The sequence below is a fragment of the Coturnix japonica genome, chromosome 3 (genome assembly GCF_001577835.2).
Source record: "Coturnix japonica isolate 7356 chromosome 3, Coturnix japonica 2.1, whole genome shotgun sequence".
NCBI classification, from domain to species: Eukaryota; Metazoa; Chordata; class Aves; order Galliformes; family Phasianidae; genus Coturnix; species Coturnix japonica.
In genome coordinates this window covers 97,346,599-97,368,549 of record NC_029518.1, presented here as the reverse complement: position 1 = coordinate 97,368,549, position 21,951 = coordinate 97,346,599, and the positions used below count along the sequence as shown (strand labels likewise).

General features: G+C 43.1%; 1 protein-coding gene across 4 annotated transcripts in view; it reads right to left on the bottom strand.

The window, feature by feature from the left end:
- Positions 1–13: 13 nt before the first annotated feature.
- The window catches only part of MSRA (methionine sulfoxide reductase A), a 241,674-nt gene continuing 219,736 nt past the window's right edge, over positions 14–21,951 (bottom strand). For all 4 annotated transcript variants that reach the window (XM_015859751.2, XM_015859752.2, XM_032443475.1 and 1 more), the window contains one exon: positions 14–868. In XM_015859751.2, the coding sequence (XP_015715237.1) occupies positions 704–868 (165 nt within the window). In that variant the 3' untranslated portion in view covers positions 14–703. The remainder of the gene's footprint in view (positions 869–21,951) is intronic.

The window sequence follows — 21,951 nt, the reverse complement described above, 5'->3', positions numbered from 1 at the left end:
ACTGGAGATAGCATTTTTCTTTCCTGTCTCTGTAATTTATTGCAGTGCAGGAAACCAAATTGATTTCTTTCAGTGTTTGTACATTTTTTGGAACTGTCAAAAAGAAGTATCAAGTTACAGTTTTTACTTTTTCTGTCTAAAATTGCTCCAGAAAATAGGCACTATAGGTGCTATTACACGTTGCAGCGGAAGTGGAATTGTGAGAGAATTACTGATCTTCTAAATTCATCATTCTCAAAGACATCAAATTACAGGGTTGTGAAAGCTAAGATGAGCTCAGCCATGTCTCCAGAAATCAAAGCTAAAGCATGAACAAATTCATCAGTCTAAGAAAATAAGTATGCCTATAGACATTAGCGATGCAAAGTGCTTAACGGGTGCAGCCACCCCATAATCCATCCCTTTAACAGCATTTCAAGCCAAACTTTAAAAAGTTTCTTTCCTCTCCATATTTCAAGTGTACAAGGAAACCAGGGACCTCCACAGAGCAAGAAGCTGCATTGGCCAGCAAGCAAAATTTCCAAATCTCTTTGGCTTTTAATCTCAATGAATGGGAAGCTGCTCAGATCACACAAAGCCATCCTACTGGGCGTCCTACATCTTGATGCACTGATGCTGTGGGTATTGGAACACCTCTCAGTGTTGTCAGCCCTTTCAGAAACCCCCCCTTAGGACAAAGCATTGGGGGTGCCACGAGCACAGGCTATTTCTTGATCCCAATTGGGCAGGAAATCCCCGTTCCCCCGAGGCCACAGTATCCACTGGGGTTCTTGCTGAGGTACTGCTGATGGTAATCTTCAGCATAATAAAACTCCGGAGCCTCCCGGATTTCTGTTGTGATGGCACCAAAACCGCTTTCTGTCAATACCTGTCAAGAGACAACATGGAGATCCATTAGTGGTTTGTTGGCTTCCCTGCTGATGAATGACATATGGTTTCCTCTTAGAAGGAACCACAGGCATCTCTCAGTGCCTGGACCACACTTACAGCGCATCCCCGAGAGCCTTTTATCCTTGTAATTTCTCTGTGAGAGGTTGTGGGCACCAAAATACATGTCAGTGAGAAGGGGCAGTGCACCCTTCATTTTTAATGGCTCATTTGTTTAATTTGCTGTGGCCACACATTTGTTCTCTCTTCTTTATCAGCCACACCAGCCAGGAACGTGGTTCCATTAGTAAAAGTGGAAAAGAGATGTGCAAGGCTGGCAGCCTTGCAGGTGTCCAAGGACTTCACTTGGCCAATGTCTCAGTTCTGAAATGCACTGTTCAGCCAATCATGCCAAGCAGAATTTTGGGATGAAATCTGAGGCCCACTGACAACAGTGGGAAATAAGAACATTTAGGCTCTTTTTAATGTCTCTGCAAACCCTTTCCTCAAAATGAATGATTCTTCATGAACAGAAAGGTATTTTTCAGGCAAATTGTGTCTCACTTCTTAAAGAAGATCTGTCAGTGAGTGGACCAATAGCAGTAATCACTTTGAAGGGACAGGAGAAGGAATGTGGGTGGGAATTTTAAATTAGACTTAAACTCCTTTCTGATATCCCTGGCTGAATTCAAAACTCCCAGAGGTTTTCTGGTAGAGGAAACTTCTTTTTCATATGAACTGCCATGCCATTTTACCTACTGAATTTTTTATTCCTAAGGAAATTGCTAAGCACCAACCTTTTGGAGCCAGTTCTCATCTCATCTCAGTGGGGACTGCTCACTGCTGTCCATGATAATCATATAAGCACTTTAATTGGTGTCAGACTAGTGTTTACTGTTGTAAAGTATATTTCTAAAGCCCTGGACATTGGTAGATCTGTGTTGCTGTCAGCCGGAATTGACAGCAAGATGGGCTTTAAGAAGAAAGCATTAGCAGATAAGCTGATTACCTGACAAATGTGAGCCATCTCATCATACTGACAATTAAACCTATAAAAGGAAGTCACCACATAATGTCATAAAACCAAACCTGGAAGGACCTTTAGGAATTCATCCAATACAACTTCCTTCATCACAGTAAAACTCAAATCAGCCAGCAGAACTTTGTTTAACTACTCCTCAGGGATCATCAGAGATGGACATCCTCCAGGTTCCCCAGTGATTACATTATTTGCCGTTCTGGCTTAGCCAGGATTAAGCCCACAACTTTCATTTAAACCCACTATTTTGGTCATACTCATTATGAACATGGAAAGGAAATTGTTTCTTTCCTCCTTCCAGTGGTCTCCTACATCCCTAGTTGCTGCTCAAGAAAAAGGATGACAAGACAGGAAAGTATGTAAATAAAACATCAGCAAGTACTTAAACATTAGGAGGTGACTATTTGGGGCCAAAGAGCCTTTAAATACCCTACAATTGGGTTTCTTAGCTCCTGCCTCAGTGTAGCTGAGTACTGATACCATTTAGGAGTTAGTTGCTGGAGAAGGCTGACACCGGTCCAATGTATTCTGGTAATTTCACTTCCTGGAGACACATTTGGCTGTATTCAGCTTTCTATCAGGGGTTAAGTAATAAGATTACAAAATCCCTGATGGACTTGGAGCTCTTTAGTTCCAACCCTGACATCTAAATTCTCAGTGCAGATACAGAAGTTGTGGACTATCTAATCCATGTTGTGATCCCACATTTGAGCACAGAGAAAACAAGCCCTATTTCACAGGACTCCAATCTTGTTTTTCCATGTAGAATCGTTTTTCATCTTTGGGATGGGTTTGATCCCAAGGGAACCAGGCTATTTACATGCCAGATGTATTAGCAAAGAAGATAAAAAGCATGAAGTCCTGTATCACAACAGGTTGGCAACAACTAACACAAAGAGATGTCAACACAACTGCTTTAATAAAGCAGTATTTCACTTGCTTCCTAACATTTCTAGCAAAGAAAAGCACTTTTGACATTATCTTCACTGCAGAAAGATGGCACAAACTCTTTTATCGTGGGTATTAGTCATTTACTTGCTGCTGTAAATGCTGCAAAATTGGCTTCCCCCTTGTCTGAGTCATGAGGATGCTGCTGGTGGGATGGGTATTTTTCTACTGTGCAAAAAAGTATTTGTTACAGATTTTTTTTACCTGGGACTTTTCCATCATTGGCCTCATTTATTTATTTATTCATTTATTTTCAGTTAGAAAATCCACTCTGTTCGGTAACATACCACAAGGGGGCATAAACATCATTTATCCCTTTCAGAATTACTAACAGCCTATTAAAACACCGCATGCTGAATAGAGCAGAAGCCCAAGACAACTCATTATATTGCTCTTTGGTCATTAGCAAAAGATACCGGCACTGTTGTCAGAATCAACAGGAACCCCAGGCTCCAGTGCTTTGCCAAACACTACCTTGAATGTTTTGATTTTAAATGGGAAAATATTTTCCTCTCACTGACTGTGTCAGTGCAAAGATAAAAACATCACTGGGAAAGATGATGAAGTTCATGATGTGTTGGCTCTGGCAGGTGTAAATCAGAACACTCTTGATTGATTTCCTGCCGCCAAGGCAGACATAATTTGACAATAATCCTGTTCTAGCAGACTTTTCAGTGCTTGCTTTTTAGTCCACGCAATTCCCAAGCTATCCAGTGTGAGCTCCCAGCACCATGAGGCAGCCAAAAGGATTGCTGCAGCTTTTGCACGCAGAAATGGGAAGAATCAAGTGAATGAGAATGTAATTCTCTTCTTATATCTCCAGTGAGCTTGTTGATGCCTCCTCCTTGGAGGCGTTTAAGGCCAAGCTGGATGGGGCTGTGAGCAACCTGGTCCAGTGGGAGGTGTTCCTCCCTATAGCAGGGGGTTGGAAACGAATGATCCTAAGGGTCCCTTCCAACCCAAACCATTCTGTGATTCGATTATGTGATTCTATAATCCACCACTGGGACCTTCCACAGAGTGCAGGAAATGTCTGAAGTACTCTTGGATCTTTTTTCCTTCAGATATCCCACTACAGTTAAAACAGAACTAACTCATTAATACGTTCAAGGGGCTTCTGTGGCTTTCACAGCTCAAGAGACCACAGTGGAAGAGCACAACCATCCCCTATCTGACACAACCCAGCCCCAAAAACCTTACAGGTTTTAGAACAGAAGCCAAACCAAACCAGAACCCAAGTCCTGCTCAACCAAAATGGATGAAAAGAACACAGTCAATTTGATATCTGAGGTCAGTGGTGGAGCACAAAAGCCTTGGAGCCCGCATTGAGAACCTTAGAATTACCACTATTTCAACAACCTGTGCTTCAAGTACGTGGAAGATTTTGCTTGATGAGTTTCCTAATTTATTATAGCCTGAAAAAGTGTTGTGCTTTTTTTTCCCCTGTTGTTTGCTTAAAACTTGTTGCCTCCATGTCATTACACAGAACAGCCTCTGCCACAACAAATAATTCTTACGTGCTCTTTGCATAGTGATCTTCATTCTCTGCCTTCATCCCGTTCATTCATTTCTTCTTCAGGCTTCAGTGGCTGAGGCTGTTTAGACTCCCCACTCATAACTCAGGTCAGCTTTCTTGCCCTCTTCTGCATCCTCTCTGGTTCTATTTTACCGCCTCATTGAGACGGGGCGACTGGAATTGCACTCTATTCAAAATCACCACGGATTTACTCAGTGCTGTACTTACATTTTCTCTTTCATTCCCCACCTCTTTCCCAGTAATTCTTTGCATTCCTCTTGCCTTTCTGACCTCTGCTCAGCGCTGAGAAAACGTTTTCAAAGAACCATCTGCAATGGCACCAGGACTTATTTCGTGGGTTAATATAAGCCCTATCATTGTGTCTGCACTTGACTTTTATCAACATGGAATTTCAGCAGCTATTTTCTTGCACAGACATTTGATACCGTCAGATTCTTCTGCGGCTTTCTGTCATAATGTCTACTTCTGCTTACTTAGAACAACTCTATGCCATCAGCAGATTTCAGTCCATCACTGATGATGGTCTCCCTTTTCCAGCTCTTTCATGAGGATATTGAACTGCACCAGTTCCCAAGACAGATACCTGGTAATCTCCTTTCATTGTGAAAGCTGCCCTGTTATTTGTATCTTCTATTTCCTACCTATAACCAGTTATTCAAAAGAAAAACTTTCCTCTTAATCCTCAGCAGCTGCCTGCCTTTTTCTCAGCTCATCTCTTCACAAAAGCGTATCTGCAAGACACAAGTTGCCTCTTCTAAAGTCACATGGACTCTGCTATGAAATGCTGCATTCTGTGCATGTCTGTCAGCTTCTGATACCCAACCTGCAGTGCAAAATGTCTTTAATTCTGATGGATCATCTTAGAGATGCCCACTTTTCAGCCCCTTGGTAGCAAGTCTGATTTAGACCTGCGTGTTTACCCACAGTGCTGTTTTGGAAGCCCTTTCTAATTTATGTTCTTTTCCTACTTGTAGCCAGCCATCACCTATGTGCACTGATCTGCCACTGCTGAGCAGCTTTACCATGGATTTCTTTAGTAGCTTGAACTTGAGACAACTGTAACCATGACTCAGTGTGGGAAACTCCAAATTTCTCACTTGTGAATATGGACGTGATTAATCATGCAGCTTTCTGCTATGCTGTTACCTGTGTCGTGTCCTTTATAGACAGCTCAAGCACCCACAACCATCAGTCAGTCTCCATAACTAATATGTAAAATACTCAGCCTTCATGACGAAAACACAGGAGTGAACTAGTAGTTGTTTTGGATGCATAGGCTCAAAACCACAATGGACTGCAGCAATCAAACCCTATTATTTTCCCATTTGCACTATGCCAGTTGGTTCCCCAACCATCTGTCACCCAATCCAGTACTTGCAGTCCCATCTCAGCTGCAGTGTGAGGTACCCACAATGTGCAAACACAGTTAGACAGACTTTAAGGGACCTCCTAGTCTTTGGCAGAGAATGTATCACCTTCCACACGTTCTCACTGCCTCACTCTAGCACTGGGTCTCTGGGATGCACTGCAAACTGCATATCAGTGAAATCAGTTTGTTTCACTGGCAGCACTTCTGCTCAGTTATACCTCGTGATGGGAAACGCTCTCCTTCAGCCAGGGAGATGGGATGGTAGACTGCCAAGGAATAAACCAAACCAGTGCAACCAGAGGGGCTGTTCTTCACTTATTCCCAAGCAATCATATTTAGCACATGATACTTCTCTACTTGTATTTGCTGCTGCCCTCCGAATCGACATTAATTGCTGCTTCATCTTTTGATAGTCAGCTGATTACAGTGAGCCAAACTATGTCAAAATATTTAATCATTTGATGGCATGGCAGCAACACATTCAAGGTGTGCGGCTCCTTGGGAGGAACTGTGCCAGAAAGACCAGATACTCTTGCACCTCCAAATACTTGAAAGGAATAGACTGAAGTCACTGATGCTTTGGTATGTTGTGCTAAAACCGCATGGCTCATGGAAGTTTAGATGAGGGGTTGAACCCACTTGTAATTTTGACAGAAAAAGCTTTAAAATTGGTTTTGTTAAGTGAAGCCATTTAATTTTCTGAGCAGAAGCATTAGTGAAGCAGAGGAGTATTAATTGGTTTCTAGCATTCTGTGGCTTTTAATAAAAATAGCATCATCCTGTGTATGATTCTCTATGCCCTTTAGAAGCAAGCGTACAGCCTGAACTCAGCTTCAATATGCAGGTTGTCTGCTGCCTCAACAAGCTACATGAAGCCTCTGTATCCCCAATGGACCCTCTAAAATATCTGGGCTGGGGTTGAGGCTGGTGATGTTAAAGGCCTTCTCCAACCTTCATGATTCCATCATCCTATGAATAGTGAAATTCATTTCTCCTGCAAGGCAGACTTGTAGTGAGGATCGGCCTGAGGAATTAACACAACAAGTAGCACAAAGCTTCAGTGCTGTGCAACTGAAAGAAGATGTTTCATCTTTTATTTTCCAAGTATCATGTAGCTGCACCTTTCGACTGCTCTGAGACAGCCTCTCTGCAGAGATGTATCTGATATATCATTTTAAATTGTTTCCTTTGTGCTGCCTTCATTTGGATGGAGTGCCGCACCGGTAAACATTCGCCTGCTATTCTAGCTAACATTATAATTCCTTTTGTTGTGCCTGGTCCAGTCTTCTCTATGTCACTTACTGAGGCTGGTTTTTCCAATCTAATCAATGTCAATGACCTCAGCAGAGCCCTGCAATTGGCTGAGATCATGCCTAGCTGGCAAAATCTGCATTTCCATCTGTGGAGGTGACCTCTTTTTGACAATCAAGTTTTTACCCACAGCAAGCCAGCTGGGCAGAACAATGCTGCCAAGGAGCCTTTCCTGTGGTTCCATTTACCTCTCTGTGCAGGGGACTGAAGGGCACCGATGCATCCAATAGGTGCTGCAAGAATCGCTTCATTCGAGTTTAACACAGAGCTTTGGAGTGCTGCACAATTAGCTGATGCTTGCACAGGGCTTTGGAGTGCTACATGATTTCTAAGTATTATTAATACCCTTGCAGAGAAGCTGTCTAACCTCAGAACTTACTTTGCGATTGCAAACTAGACGAGACTGAGGCTGGGAAAGATTTAGCACAAATTCTGCATCCTTCACAGTGTGGGCATGTGGATCAAAGAGAAGAAATGGTGAAATTCACTGGTTTCACATCTTGCTTAGGACTTTGCTGCAAGAGAAAACTAGCTGCTATGTGACTACAGGATAAATCTGGAAGCATAATCATCCTACAGGGACCACGCATAACCTGGTCAAAGAGAAGAAATGCTGTTACGTGGCTCTGTTGGAACTGTTTATATGACTATTCTAGGGCAGCAAAGGGAAAATGCAGATAAGAAAGAAATACAACAAGTACTAAAAAAGATGATGGTGCAAAGTGCTAAGCTGTAGAATCTTGATTCTAATCTATAAAACTACAAAACAGACTGTTGGAGCTATGAGCCCAATGAAAAACAAACAAACAAAAGACACACACAACAGAGCACATCATCTAAACAGAGTAAACTGAACCTAGATGGAGACACAACCCCAAAAGCAGTATGTGTGTATATATACATATATATACACATACATAAATATATATATACACATTTGTAGTCTGTTTTGTTGGTTGGAAGATCTGCTCTCTCTGATAAATACTTAGCTTGAAAGAGGCTGTTGGTCTGTCATCCCTGCCAGAGGGGAAGGAATTGCTGGGTCTGGATATATATTGGACCTGCCAAGGTAAATCACTGCTGGCTGATAGCCTGGATATAAACATAGCCCAGGTGCCAAGTGGATATGCTCTGAAGGTGCAGGAAGGACCAGAGGTGCAGTTACTCTGATATTTCCTCCTCTTTTACATTTGAATGTGCTTCCTCATTTCCCAGTCAACTTTGCCAGCTGAAATGGCACATTCGTATAGGCAGACCTCTTTGCATCTTCTAGCACTGGAAAAAGATAAATGGTGAAATTGCCCTACATTGTACGAAATGAATCTGACAGGGAAATAAAATCTGCAGTTCTATTTTATTTATTTTTTTTTTCCTTTTGGAAATCAAAAGAAAGCTGCTCTCTATCATATCAGTCTAATTCTGGATTAAAAGTTTCTGCTCCCAACACTGAATGGTATAACAGGATCGGCTTGACCTGAAGTCTTTACAAGCTTGACCTGCAGCACAGAGCTTCCTGAACACCCACCTTGCCTCCTCTTGAGGGATGAAAAATGAAAGTGAAGAATGGCAGCAGAGGGCATTTAGGAGGCACAGGAAGGCAACATCAGCAAAGATAAAAGACGTCTTGCTCAACTAGTGTCTGGGAACTAATTAGGCGTTGAAGGAGCCATTGAGAGAGTTGGAAGTTCTGTTTGTCTAGACAATTTCAACGTAGCCAAACAGCCTTTTACTGCACATCCCGTATGGATAATTGATGATGGCAGGGATCTGAAGGTAAAATCTATTCCATGGTTTGAGATGGCAGACTGCTCTTCACTGAACACTCATCCACTACCTTGTATTCCTAAAGTGAAAAATGGACAGGTCCAAACCGAGGTGTGGATACTGATAACAACCCACATATGAAGCAGTAAAGCACAGTGCAGAATCTTCTAGCCCAGTGCAAACATGAGTTGGTATCTCCATGTAGAGCAGTCCTGAATGACGCTGAGAAGCTAACTTGGTTCCAACAGCAGCATAAAGCTGAGAAGAGGCAAATCCATATTCTCCATGAGCAAAGGAAAACACTCCACATCAACATGCTCTGTTGACAACACCTGACCACCTTCATTAGGTCAGTTATCTACGAACCATGCTATACTGCAAAGTGCAGACCAACCCGCGTGCTGCATATATTCTTTGCAATAAATGGAAGAAACTGCAATTATTTTTCATTCCAGGGAGTTGCAGTGTGGGAGTAAAAATGGGAAGTAAAAAAGTGGGAGTAAAAATGCTCATTAGGGACATGGCTTAGTTGAGAACTATTAGTGATTGGTGGGCAGTTGGACTGGATGATCTTGTAGGTCATTTCCAACCTTGCTGATTCTAAGATTCTATGACTCTATGATTTAATATACTTAAGGCTGAGTGCTCAGTTTAGCTCTACTCTTACACTACGATCATTCTATTTTTCTAACAGGAGTCAACACTGGATTTACATCAAGTTTTTCTTCCACAATGCATTGGCATGACAGCTTCTCAGGGAAGATAAATTTTTAAGACAGATAAACAATTTATCTCTTCCTAAACTTATACAGAGGAAACTTCTGCCATAACTGTGGAGGAAAACTTTCAGACATCAAGCGCAAGAACTTATTTCTGAAATAATAAAAACTGATACATAAAAATAACTGAAAAATACTTACGATGGAAATTGTTGGGCAACCTCTATCTCTGCCACTTAGTGTGCCTCTAATATAAAGTTTTGTTTTTCTATTCAGCCTCTCACAGCCATCAGCATGTAATACCAAACCATATAATCCCTTGGAAAGCTGGGAGATCATTTGGGTTGTGTAGTTCACCCTCTGTAGAAGTCAAAGTTGTTTGTGGTGGAAGCTCAGAGCCTGCTTTATAGAGCAGCAGGACTATTACCCACCTCAGCTCAGACCATCCCTGGCCAAGGGTTTCAACCAATATCATCTTCTGTTCCAAACAAACAAATCTAGACTGACTTTCTGATTCAACCTGCCTAAACTGTTCTGGGCTGTATGTTCAATATTCTACTTAAAAGAGCAGATCAGAAATCTCCTCTATGCTCAAATGCATTGTAAGGGGGTGGGATGATAGGAGAGTGTCATTTGCAAAAGTCAGCATGGCTCTACACCAGTTATCTTGATTTCATCTATACTACACATATAGGTCAGGACTGTATGCAGCGAAGCATAGGAGTGCGCACAAGCACCTGGATAATCTGTCCTTATTTTTCCAGGACAGCATGGACAGTATGTAGCATGGAATGGGAGGAGAAGCAGGCTGCCCATCCCCAGGCAACAGAAATCAGAGAGGAGATGGATCCAGCACAACATTCGTGCAGCACGATTCAGAGCCTGGCCCACTGCATTACCAGTGCAACATAAAACTGATGTCCTACCCCATGGTGAAAAAATGTCCAGGTCTGGGGCCATCAACACAGGAAAGATGTGGAGGTGCTAGAGAGGGTCCAGAGGAAAGCCATAAAGATACCAGATCACAGACAGGTTGACCACTCTAAAGCAATGTGAATCCTTCATGATGACAAACTGCTTCAGTTATTGAATATATGCATAATTGCTACTAAAATTATATTCAAAGTAGTTACAAGGAATATAGTTTTAATCCCATAGCAAGGACTGAAAAGTCAGGAGAAAGATTTTAACAAGAAAATAAGCAGTTTTCCAGCTACTATAAATAGGAAAGGATAGGAGAACGCATCCAAAAAGCAGAAGAAAGTGTGAAGAGGGTAAAACTGCACAGTGTTTTGGCTTTGGACTCCGTAAGGTAGTGAGTATGAGATAGTGCGAAATACAAAGAAGCCTTTGTTGTTTACATCTGAAGTTTAAAAGTGGCACAGTGTGAATAAACAAAGGATGTTCCATGAAACACTGCAGCAGTGATGTGCACGCTCTGAGTTCCAGAAACGGCACATGAACAGAGGTATCGGCCTCTCCTTTCAGAAAGGAAGGAGGTAAACTTTAAAGCTTGCCTTCCAGAAAATCTCATTTTCCCAGATCTTTAGGCTTTTGATAGACTTTTAAGTGGCAGGAAACACACAGGCTTAATAAGACTAAGATCTGGATCGTTTAGCATTCGCTTTCAGGTTGGTTAAGCTGCTTAGTAATGATAATTGCAAATGTGCTTTTGGAAACCTGAATTAGCTTTTTGTCTCTCAAGTACTTGAATTATAACAAACCAACTATTTTTCTGTTTGTCCCGACATAAACATGCCATACTGCCCCAATAGCTCTGCAGCTTAACTGATTATTATACAGGAAGACATGTTTCTATGACACGATGTTCTGATAAGGACAACACCTGAAGTTACATATGATGTAGATTCACAGTGGCACTTCACTTTGAGCAGTTACATAGCATGAGATGCAATTGAAGGTTGGTACCAGCATCTATACATGCCTCACAATGCAGAGATCTCCCCAGTTTGACAAATCATTGATCAAATTTGGTTTAAATGTAAAATATCCTAATCTATCACTACAGCATAGATAAAGGGGCACTTTTGATAATCTTACGAAAGTTGTTATGGGTTGCATTTACTCTTTATGAGATCTAAATGGAGCCAGTAGATGAAATCACCATTCAATCAGCATGTTCAATCGTGAATTTCCATACAGATTGGTTTTGCTGCTGTGGCGCTGAAATCAACTGATCTCAAAGTAGAAGGCAGAATAATGCTGTTAGATATACACTTCATTTTTCCTGCAGTTAGCCCTGTGTAACACAGCCATGCTCAGGAAGTTGGAAGATCTGATGAGAGATGATGATGACCTCCTAAATATGGTGCTACTCACTGCATCACCTTGCTAGGGCCACATCCAAGCATACAGCACTCTACAACCAGCTCCATACAAGCTAGCTAGGAAGATTAAACTGCTGGTGAGTCGCAGTTGACAAAATAAGGCACACTTTAATTTGGTTTCTCTAATCTTTACTCAGCTATGGACTCTCTGGTGAAGATTTTGGTGTGGGCTGTGGGAATTTGACTTAGTTTCTATAGCAAGCTGGTCCACCCCAGACATCCTGAAAGATCTGAGTCACTTTTCAAGTATTAATATCCACTTCTTGTGAGTACCCTCAAAAGCAGATGGCTTCTGCTTAAAGCCCACAGACCGAAAGCACAGTGCTCCTGGAGCCTGCAAAATATGTGGCAAAGAAGTTCAACTTCAAAGGCTAACTGGAAAAGTAGAAATAAAACTTGCACCCTTTGCAAAGCAAATTCATTCCAGCAGCCCAAGCTTTGCTTGGGCATATTTATCTAATACAATTACTTCTCTTCTTCAGTTTTGCAAAGTGGTTACTGTGCCTGTAGCAGAAGTGATTTACCAGAAGAGGGGGAGAAACACACTTGGCCACAATACCAGCTGCAAAAACCAGGGCAGTTATTTCTTTCACGCCCTCTGGCAGCTGCCAAGAAGTGCTGAGAGTACAGCAGCACACAGGGATAGGTGAAAATGAGAACTCTACATAAGGAAGCCGGGTAAACCATGCAGCTCAGCTCCTTCACACATCATCCCAGAACAACCTTCCCTTGAGTCGCTGGGATCAAACTGTTTCTGAGAGCAATAAAAAGCAATGTATTATGGGGAGCCCCGCAAGATCTCTTCCAATTCTGTGCACCTTTGATTAGTGACAGACTTCTACCACATGCTACAATGATTTTTTTTCACAAGCTATAGTGATTTCCTACTAAAGAGACACAGAATCATATGATTCTCCATGCACTGCAATGAGGGTGGAAAGGATCACTAAGCTCCCTAAGTTACAGAATCATGGAATCATAAAATCCTTAAGAGTTGAAAAGGATCCTTAAAGGCCATCTAGTCCATCTCTCCTGCAAGGAACAGATACATTCAACAGGGACTTTTTATAAGGGCAGGTAGTGACAGGATGAGGGGAAATGGCTTTAAACTGGAGGAGGACAGATTTAGACTGGATATCAGGAAGAAATTCCTTCCTGTGAGGGTGGTGAGACACTGAGCAGCTTGTCCAGTGAGGCTGTAGATGCCTCTCCATGGAAGCATTCCAGACCAGGTTGGATGAGTCTGTGAGCAACGTGGGCTAGAGGGAGGTGTCCCTGCCTACAGCAGGGGGCTGGAACTAAGAGATCCCTTCCAACCCAAACCATTCTGTGATGCTATGATTCTATGATTCAAAGCTAGATCAGGTTGCCCAGGGCCTAATCCAGCCCATCATGCCCACTGACCATGTCCTTAGGCAGACTGTGCTAGTCCATGGCTGCCTGTTTGGAGAATAATTTTTCCTTATACTAAGAGATGCAGCTTAGAGAATAAGAGTAGTGAAAGAGAACTCCAGAGCTACTCCAGCTTATCCATCTGCCTGAGGAGTTTAGATACAAGCTGCTCTCCTATCTGCACAAATGTGCCCTACAGGAGAGGATTTGATGTTTGAATGAAGGCAGCTGAGATTTTAAGTCAACAAGTTAATTTGTCAGCAAGCTACAGAAATGCAAGAGCATCTCCGACTTCAGGGTCAAATTCCACTTGTTGTATAAGCCCCCTAGCACTGATGAAGTGGATTTATGCCCCTGGAAAGGAGATTTGGATTTGGCCATTAGTAAAACAAAATATCGAACCGTTTGTGGCTGGAGAGGAAGCAAAGAAAATGCAGGGAATGCACTTTGTGTTTCAGCGAGAAGCTGGCATTTGCAGCACAGCATCTCCCTGCCAGCTACAGAACAGCAGTGACTTGGCAGAGGTTTGATAGCCAGATGTCACCCTCATCTGGTTGCCTTGGCTCAGGCTGTCTGTTTGAAATGAGCAGCAAAACAGAGCGAGCATGGGGTCTTCCTGGTGCTGCTTGTACGGGCTTGGAAAGAGCTTTGGGCCGACACCGCAGCCTTCCAATTCTGGCACAGCTCTGCACCATTTTGTCGAGCTTACAGCCCTCACCGGGCAGAATCAGAGCTACCGGGTCGAGGAGGAGCTGGGATGTGAGGATCTGTCTGACAGCTGTCTCTTTTTGGGTGAGGAACATGGAACAAATGCTCTCCCTGTGCATTTCCCCGAGGCAGCGTGGAGCACGTTGAGCACTCCAAACCCCGGTGCGTCTCCTGGCGATAAGATGCTGCTGTTGTATTTCTTTGTTTGGGCGCATGGCTGCATCTCCACTGTCAGTTTTCAGTTGGTTGCTTTATTTAAGGAGAGAGAAAAGTCGCTTTCTGTATTCCTGCTACGTTACCCTTAACAATGGCACAGAGAAAACCATCAGGGCTGTCTCCATCTCAAACATGCTGGCTTTCCAGCTCACCAGTATTTATGTCAGCACAAGCTACTAAAGATGCACTGATAAATATGGAGGTATGTAGTCAAACACTGCACGTCCCTCCCACCACATGGTCTTTCTGATACAGCAGAAGACTCGATCGAATGGGTAAATGTTTGCTAGGTCGTGCTGCGGCAGCTCAGCCACACAAATGCCTTCAGATCCGTGCAGCAAAAGCCAAGAGCACGTGCCGTCCCTTCTAAGCCCCCACGTGACCGCCCTTAAATCAGAAGGAGAATTACTTTTTAACTGAAAGCCTGATAGTGCGTGTGTATGTTTGTATACACATCAATATGTGCGATAAGAAGGCTGCTTTGTGGTGAAACCTGCCAACAAACCCATTTTTCTGTCGCCATCTGCTAGGAAGAGAGCGAGCACCTGTTAGGAGCAGCTGCTTGAATGCGGAATGTAGGTAAGAGAAAAATCAGTTTCATTTTGGAGTTGGCTTGCTGCAGGTAGCACATGGCTCTCACCCACAAGGATGTCAAGTGGTCCTTTATGAGCTTGCCCTCTTCAGGATGTGGTGTAAAATCCCCAGCCTCGCTGTCACCAAGGCTAAAGGCAGATGCTACCCAGGCTGCCATTTCCCCTGGGGGAGCTATGGGGGTCCCCCATCTGGGCAGCTCCAAGTGGACAGGAGAGACACCAGGAAGGATTTTCCAAGTGATACATCCAGGATCACAGGTCAGCATAGCCTCTCCCATCACTCCTGACACCACGGATGATTGGCCCCCAGTCTTTGCTTGTGCTAACTGTGCTTCTGCTGAAGGAATGAGATCCTTGAATCACAGAATCACCATGTTGGAAAGGACCTACAAGATAATCTAGTCTAACCGTCCTCCTACCAACATTACTACCACTAAGTTACTAAATAATATCTTGTAGCTCCTCATCCAGATGCCTCTTGAACACCACCGAGGACAGTGACTCCACCACCTCCCTGGGCAGCCATTCCAGTGCCTGACCACTCTTTGAGAGAAGGATCCTCTTTACCAAATAGGCTTACAAATAACAACTGGGAGAGATACAATGGCACTATAAGGACCTGCTGTCCACAACTATGTAATGGGAGCAGCAGAAGGTCAGTGGATGAGTTTTCATTGTACAAGGAAAACTTGCAATAGACACTGATATTTAGGGGTTCCTCTAGATCAAAATGTCTTCCTTGTCTCTCTTCTCCTTTTTTCCCTGTTTCTTTACATTCTCCCCTAGCCTCCTTCCTCCCTTCCCAGCCCTTATTTCCTTTTTTTAGACCTCCTGATTTGCCCCATGTCACCACCCTGTGCTATGAGAGTAACAAAGAGAGAGGCTCATGTAATGCTTTTATAAATAGTGTGCCCATCAACTCCTTCAATTTCAGAGGCTGATGTTTTCCTAAATGGCAGCAAAAGAACTGTTCTGAGGTGAAAACATAGGCTAATGCACAAACACAGACATGGTGTGGAATCATAGAATCATAGAATGGCCTGGGTTGAAAAGGACCACAATGATCATCCTGTTCCAACCCCCTGCTATGTGCAAGGTCACCAACCAGCAGCCCAGGCTGCCCAGAGCCACATCCAGCCTGGCCTTGAATGCCTGCAGGGATGGGGCATCCACAGCCTCCTCAGGCAACCTGTGCCAGTGCGTCACCACCCTCTGGGTGAAAAACTTCCTCCTAATGTCCAACCTAAACCTCCCCTGTCTCAGTTTAAAGCCATTCCCCCTTGTCCTATCACAGGAAAAGAAAGGATATTCCCAAAGTGTTTTTGAAGCCTCAGCCTTAATTGCCCATTACCTCTGCAGTCCGCATTACAGTTCAGCTGCATCAAATGCTGATTAAAAAACCCTGATTCCTGGATAGGTATCCAGCGTGGCTCAGGGAAACCAGAGCAAGTGTGTGAGGCTGACAGAGGAATAACATTTCTTGTGCTTGTAAAGGAGCAAATCTGATCCTGACACAGTGAAACAAACATAAAATCACACGCAGCCATCCCACAGAGTCCCTCCGTGGTATAAAGCTGCACACTAAATTGTGTTTTACAACAAATACTTTCGGTCAAGCAGGTTTTGTTCTTTTCTTAATGCAGACTTAAATCTGTAAGCACATCTGTAAGCATATAGATTTGTGCCTCCTGGGATACGCCTAATGGGCTCTGAATTCACTCTGGCTCATTTCTTTGTAAGGCATTGGCTGTACAGTGGGAAAACTGAATAAGGGCTTTCACTGATGGATGATTTTTCATTTTGAATTTAAATGTACAAACTGAGATCGCGGGTTATTATTGCCATGAGAAAGAACAACAGAAAAGGCAACAGTCATAGATTAGGGAGTCAGTGACACAGAAACGGTCAAGGACAGGATGAGCTAATTAATGTTACCCTCTGCCCTCTAAATTACCCTTATATTTACTTAAGTGCTTCTGCTCAGCATCAGCTGAAGGGAGCTTGGAGGCAGCAAAGCCTGTCTGCCAGCCAGGTACACCTCCTGCTTCATATGATGTGCTGTACCATGAAGATGGCAGAGAGAAAGCATCAGAAAGAGGGGTGCTGAGCTCAGCAATAGGGCTGAGGGAAGCAGAAATCGAAGGTGTCAATGATGAATGTTGAGAGCATCCCACTGGGAAATCTCCCATTTTTTTTTCTCCTTTAAATCCAGCCTTGAGAGCAGCCCGGAAATACAGAGAGTTCCACCACATCACAAACTCTCTTGGGACACTCTGAAATATTAAAACCTTCACCTGTTCCACATTATTGCCACCGATATACACACCCTCACACCAAGAGGGAATTGCTCCATCTTTGAAACAAGCCGGCTGAAAAGTCCTACCTGCATTTGAATAAAATGCCAGCAAGTGGGAAAATAAATAGTAAAAAACAACAACAACAAAACCTAATAAGAAGCAAAACAACAACAACAACAAAAAAGCTTTGTTCATGCTGTTACAGTTTAGGAACTGCTGGCATCCCTGCCTCAGAAAGGAAGGGAGCAGAGAGCGGAGTGCTCAGCAGCTGAGGACGTGTGTTCTGGAAGCAGCACGCCGGAGCAGATGGTGAAATGATTACTGCCAGTAAATGTTAGAGTCCTCTTTTTTTTTTTTTTTCTTTTCTTTTTTCTTCTTCTTTTTTTTTTAACTTGAAATCTGAACAACAGGAGAAAAATAATTACAAGGACTACATGAAAGCAGCTTGATTTCCTTTCTTCTTCTGCTCGGAAAGTGTGTGTGTCTTGTTCCTTTCCAATACCTAATGCTGAGAATATGGATGCTTGCTGGGTTTGCTGGATTCCAGTCCAGCAATAAGCACTTTGTTGTGCTGAGCTTAACATGGCTCTTATTTTTAAAGCTTTGTTCAGGAGGGAAATGAGGAGGCGCAGGACCCCATTAGATCTCTCCAAGTAAATGGGCCTCCTCCGTCCCATTCCCCTCCTTTTACATCCCTCTCTGTGGATGCAGTCGTTACTGACAGGTTTATGGGGTCTGGAGGGCAAACGGTGCGAGGAGTGGGAGAGGCCCCTGGGTCAGGACAGGACAAGGGGAAATGGTTTACAAGCTTAAAGAGGGGAGATTTAAACTGGCTACAAGGAAAACATTTATTATTATAAGGGTAGTGAAGCACTGACACAGGTTGCCTGGTGATGTGGTGGGTGCCCCATCCCTGCAGACAGCCAAGGTCAGGCTGGATGGGCTCTGAGCACTGATGGAGCTGTGGGTGTCCCTGTTCAGTGCAGGGAGTGGGACAGATGGCCTTGAAAGGTCCCTTCCAATTCAATTCTATGATCCCTGTTGATGAGGTAGGGGTGGAAAGCAGAACATGCACAGAAAACATCTCACTTGAGTTTCAGATCCCTGATCCACTGCACGGAGATGCCTGAGCTGCTCACAGATAGGTCAGGAGAAATATTTTAGTGCTGAAAACAACATGTTTTTTTTTCTCCAACTTCCTTCTCTGAGCAATTTTGGCTGGATCTTTAAAAATATCACATTGAGGAGGCAGAAAAGTGGCATGAAATAATTCACATACCCCCCTCCCCTTCCCCCACCCCTACCAAATTGATGACATATCAATCAGGGGAGGAAAAGACCTCTGAGAGGATCTGTCAGACATCCCTAAAATGGGGAACATCTAACTTCACCTGCAAGGCTGAGGTTGGAAGGAACTTCTCTTTCACCCATTCACTAGTTTAGCAGTCAGCTTCTGCTTATGTAAAGATATGTATTTTTTATGCCTATCTGAGCTGTCAGTACAGGGTGGCTGGTGGGGGACGGCTCCATCTAAAATCTCTGCGAGAGCCGTAGCAACAGCTCCATGCTGAGAACCACCCACAGAACTGGAATTTACCAGCATGGTCCCTCCGCAGTTTAAATCAAGACAAATTCACCCTGAGAAAGGAGCTTGGTATGGAGGATGCCCCAGCCCTGGAGGTGTTCAAAGCCAGGTTGGATGGGGCCCTGGGCAGCCTGGTCTGGTATTAAATATGGAGGTTGGTGGGCCCTGCATGAGGCAGGGGGGTTGGAGCTTCATGATCCTTGAGGTCCCTTCCTGGGCCACTCTGTGATTCTATGATTCTTAAAATTTGCCTGGCAATCCAGAAGTGCCTGTGTTAATCCAATGACTGTAGCAGAACCTGCTATTTCCACACTCAGCCAAAGCAAATGAAATCTAAAGCTAAAAAACTTTGAATTCCCATTTATTTATTTATTTATTTTTCTGTGGCCATATAGGAAAATGAGTGGTCCAAGTCTTGGATATAAGGAAAAAAGTCCTTTACAGGGAGGTTTGGGAAGCACTGGCACGGGTTGCCCAGAGAAGTGGTGGGTGCCCCATCCCTGGAGACTTTCAAGGCCAGGCTGGATGGGGCTTAGAGCACTGATGGATCTGTGGGCGTCCCTTTACATTGCAGGGGAGTTGGAATGGATGGCTTTTAAAAGATCCCTTCCAACTCTATGATTCTATATTTGCCAAAATTCTCAAAGATTATTCATAGCCATTGACACATCATTCTTTAGAAGCTGGGCATGAATTTTCAAGGTGAAGCCCAACGGTAGTAAATAATACGATTCTAATTTCAATTGTAATCATTTCGAGGCTTTGGAGTGATATTTTCAATTACAATCACAGCTCTTATCCCCTGACAATTTCTAAGAAAGAAAAGAGATGAGTAGTTGAAATGTTGCACCTTTATTCAAAGACTCCATCACTTACCAAACAAAACTGGAATGAATGGTGCCAAGAAAGTCAGCAGAGGATGACTGCATGAATACTCCTTGAGATACGGCACTTGTATCAAGGACGTATACCGTCAATAATGACAATAGCAGCATTTGTCTTTGCAATTTAACTGCATTCAGAGCCTGCTACTTAAACGCTTACTTAAATAGTAATAACATAAATAGAGCCGCACAGACACTGGTCCTTGTAGTTAGGTGATACTAGCTTTGGAGTTCAAAGGCTGCATAATAATGGATGGTATTACCAAGTATTGTGTTGAAAAGCAAATACTCCTATACAGGAAAACACGCTGTTCCCACAAAGCTTCAACCTGTCTTTCTATTTCTTATGTACCATATCATTGTGATATGAAGAAAAACACTTGTAGGATAGCACTTCACACTAAGTTACCAGGGAACAGGACAGGTTTGGGTTGGTTTGATATTTCTTTCTTTCTTTCTTTCTTTTTTCCAGGTAACTGATTATGTTTAGATTTAAGACTGGCAGCACAAAACCAGATGACGTGGGAATACCTGAAACATCCGAGCATTTCTTGGCAGGTCAATAAAATTAAAATCAATCGCAGCTGAGGAATTGTGCAGGGAATTTCATTCCGTTTGAGAACAACATAATTTAAAGGTGATTTCCACATCCACCAGGAACGGCAAAGAACTTGCCAGGCCCAGCAACAGCTCTGAACATCCATTTAGTTCTCCTATCTTAAAGAACATATACTGAAACCCACTTCTGACTGCCCACTGAAAGTATTTACCTTCAGCTACCAAAGTTTTCTTATTAACTTCTCTGATCCTCAGTAGGTAAAAGGCAAATTCCCCTCTGTTCCTTCTTTGTAGAGTTTATAGGGCACTAACATGTTCATCAAGAACAAAGCCACGGTTAACTCCAGGTACAACAGCATTGCCTGACCTACTGAGGAGTCTCAGGAGATGAAAGTGAGAAGACCACACACCTTATGGCTTGAAAAAGTGGCATTTCTCATCACAGCCTCATCCTTCCCTTTAGGTACAATTCATCCCATCCCTCAACATGACAGAAAACCCAGAAAGGCTGAAGCTGAGTTGGCTGAACACTACGTAGGGGATAATCCTGTTACCTCTGCAGCAATGTCCCCAAAGCAGCAGCTCCTTGGAACTTACAGAGGCATTTCAACTTTCATCACAGCTTTGCTCTTCACTTTAATCTAGTTAGTGCTTCTAAAGTGCTTTGAGAACCCGGGGCAAAAAATACAATATGAGGCTTAGACTAATTCCACGTTGGCCTATTGTGTCTGGCCTCTTAATGAGAGTAATTGATAGAATTCCTCTACCATAAATGCATCCCAACCACCTCTGCCCCCAAAAAAGGAATCAATTGAAGGAAAATGGTCCATGACAGGAAAGAACAAGAGATCGATTAAATATTTAAAGTGTTACTGTAAATGAACAAGGCTCACAAGCCAGGCCAGTAATGAGCTTCCCTCTAAGCCACTGGGAACCTACATTAATGCTGCACTTGACTCCTTCAGGTCTCTTCCAAGTGCCAGCAATACTCTCACAAGTTGCCAAGCAGACACATAGTGTAAAGTGGTGGTTGCTCTTGTGCACGTGTGTGCATGTGCAAGATGGGAAGGAAGAGATTTAACCACTTCTGTACTCCCAGTGCAGAGAAACAGGAAAGGACGTGAAACAGAAAGAAGTTTCCTTTAGATTTTGGACTGACTTCTAGCAACAAGATAATCAAGTTCCCACAAGAGATTCCAATTCCATTAAAGAAATTTCACGAAGTATAGAATGAATGCTTATATAGGTTTGCTTCCTCAGCACTCAGAAAGAAGAGATGTTGGAATTAACATCCTACTTGATCTTTTTTTTTCCAAAGAAATTCTTCACGTTACATGTATTAGCTATGTCTTTCATTCATTACAACCCATCTAAAGAGGAAAAGCCACAGCAAATATAAAATCCCTACTATATTACAAGTGACTAACATAATTGCCATGGCTACTGTAACATTTAAGTTCAGTGTGCACTACCAAACTTAGGAGCTGAGCCCCTCTGTATTCAGCATACATAACAGAAGCAAACATAACACCTACATCTGACAGACTGGCACGAGACATCACTTTAAGCAATACTAGCACCCATGGGAGTTTCCCTAGAAGGGACAGAACCTTCTGAATTTTCTGGAAAACCTTAACCAAACATCTCTGTGATGACTTTTAATACTAAAAATACATAAGTGTTTGATTTTGTGTCAGATGGGAAAATATTAATGATGAAAGTCAAGATGCTAATTAGCACGAGGACTCAGGAAAGATGGCAGAAAAACATCCTACGTCAAAGTGAAATTGTAAAGGGAGAGGATTAGAACTCGAGT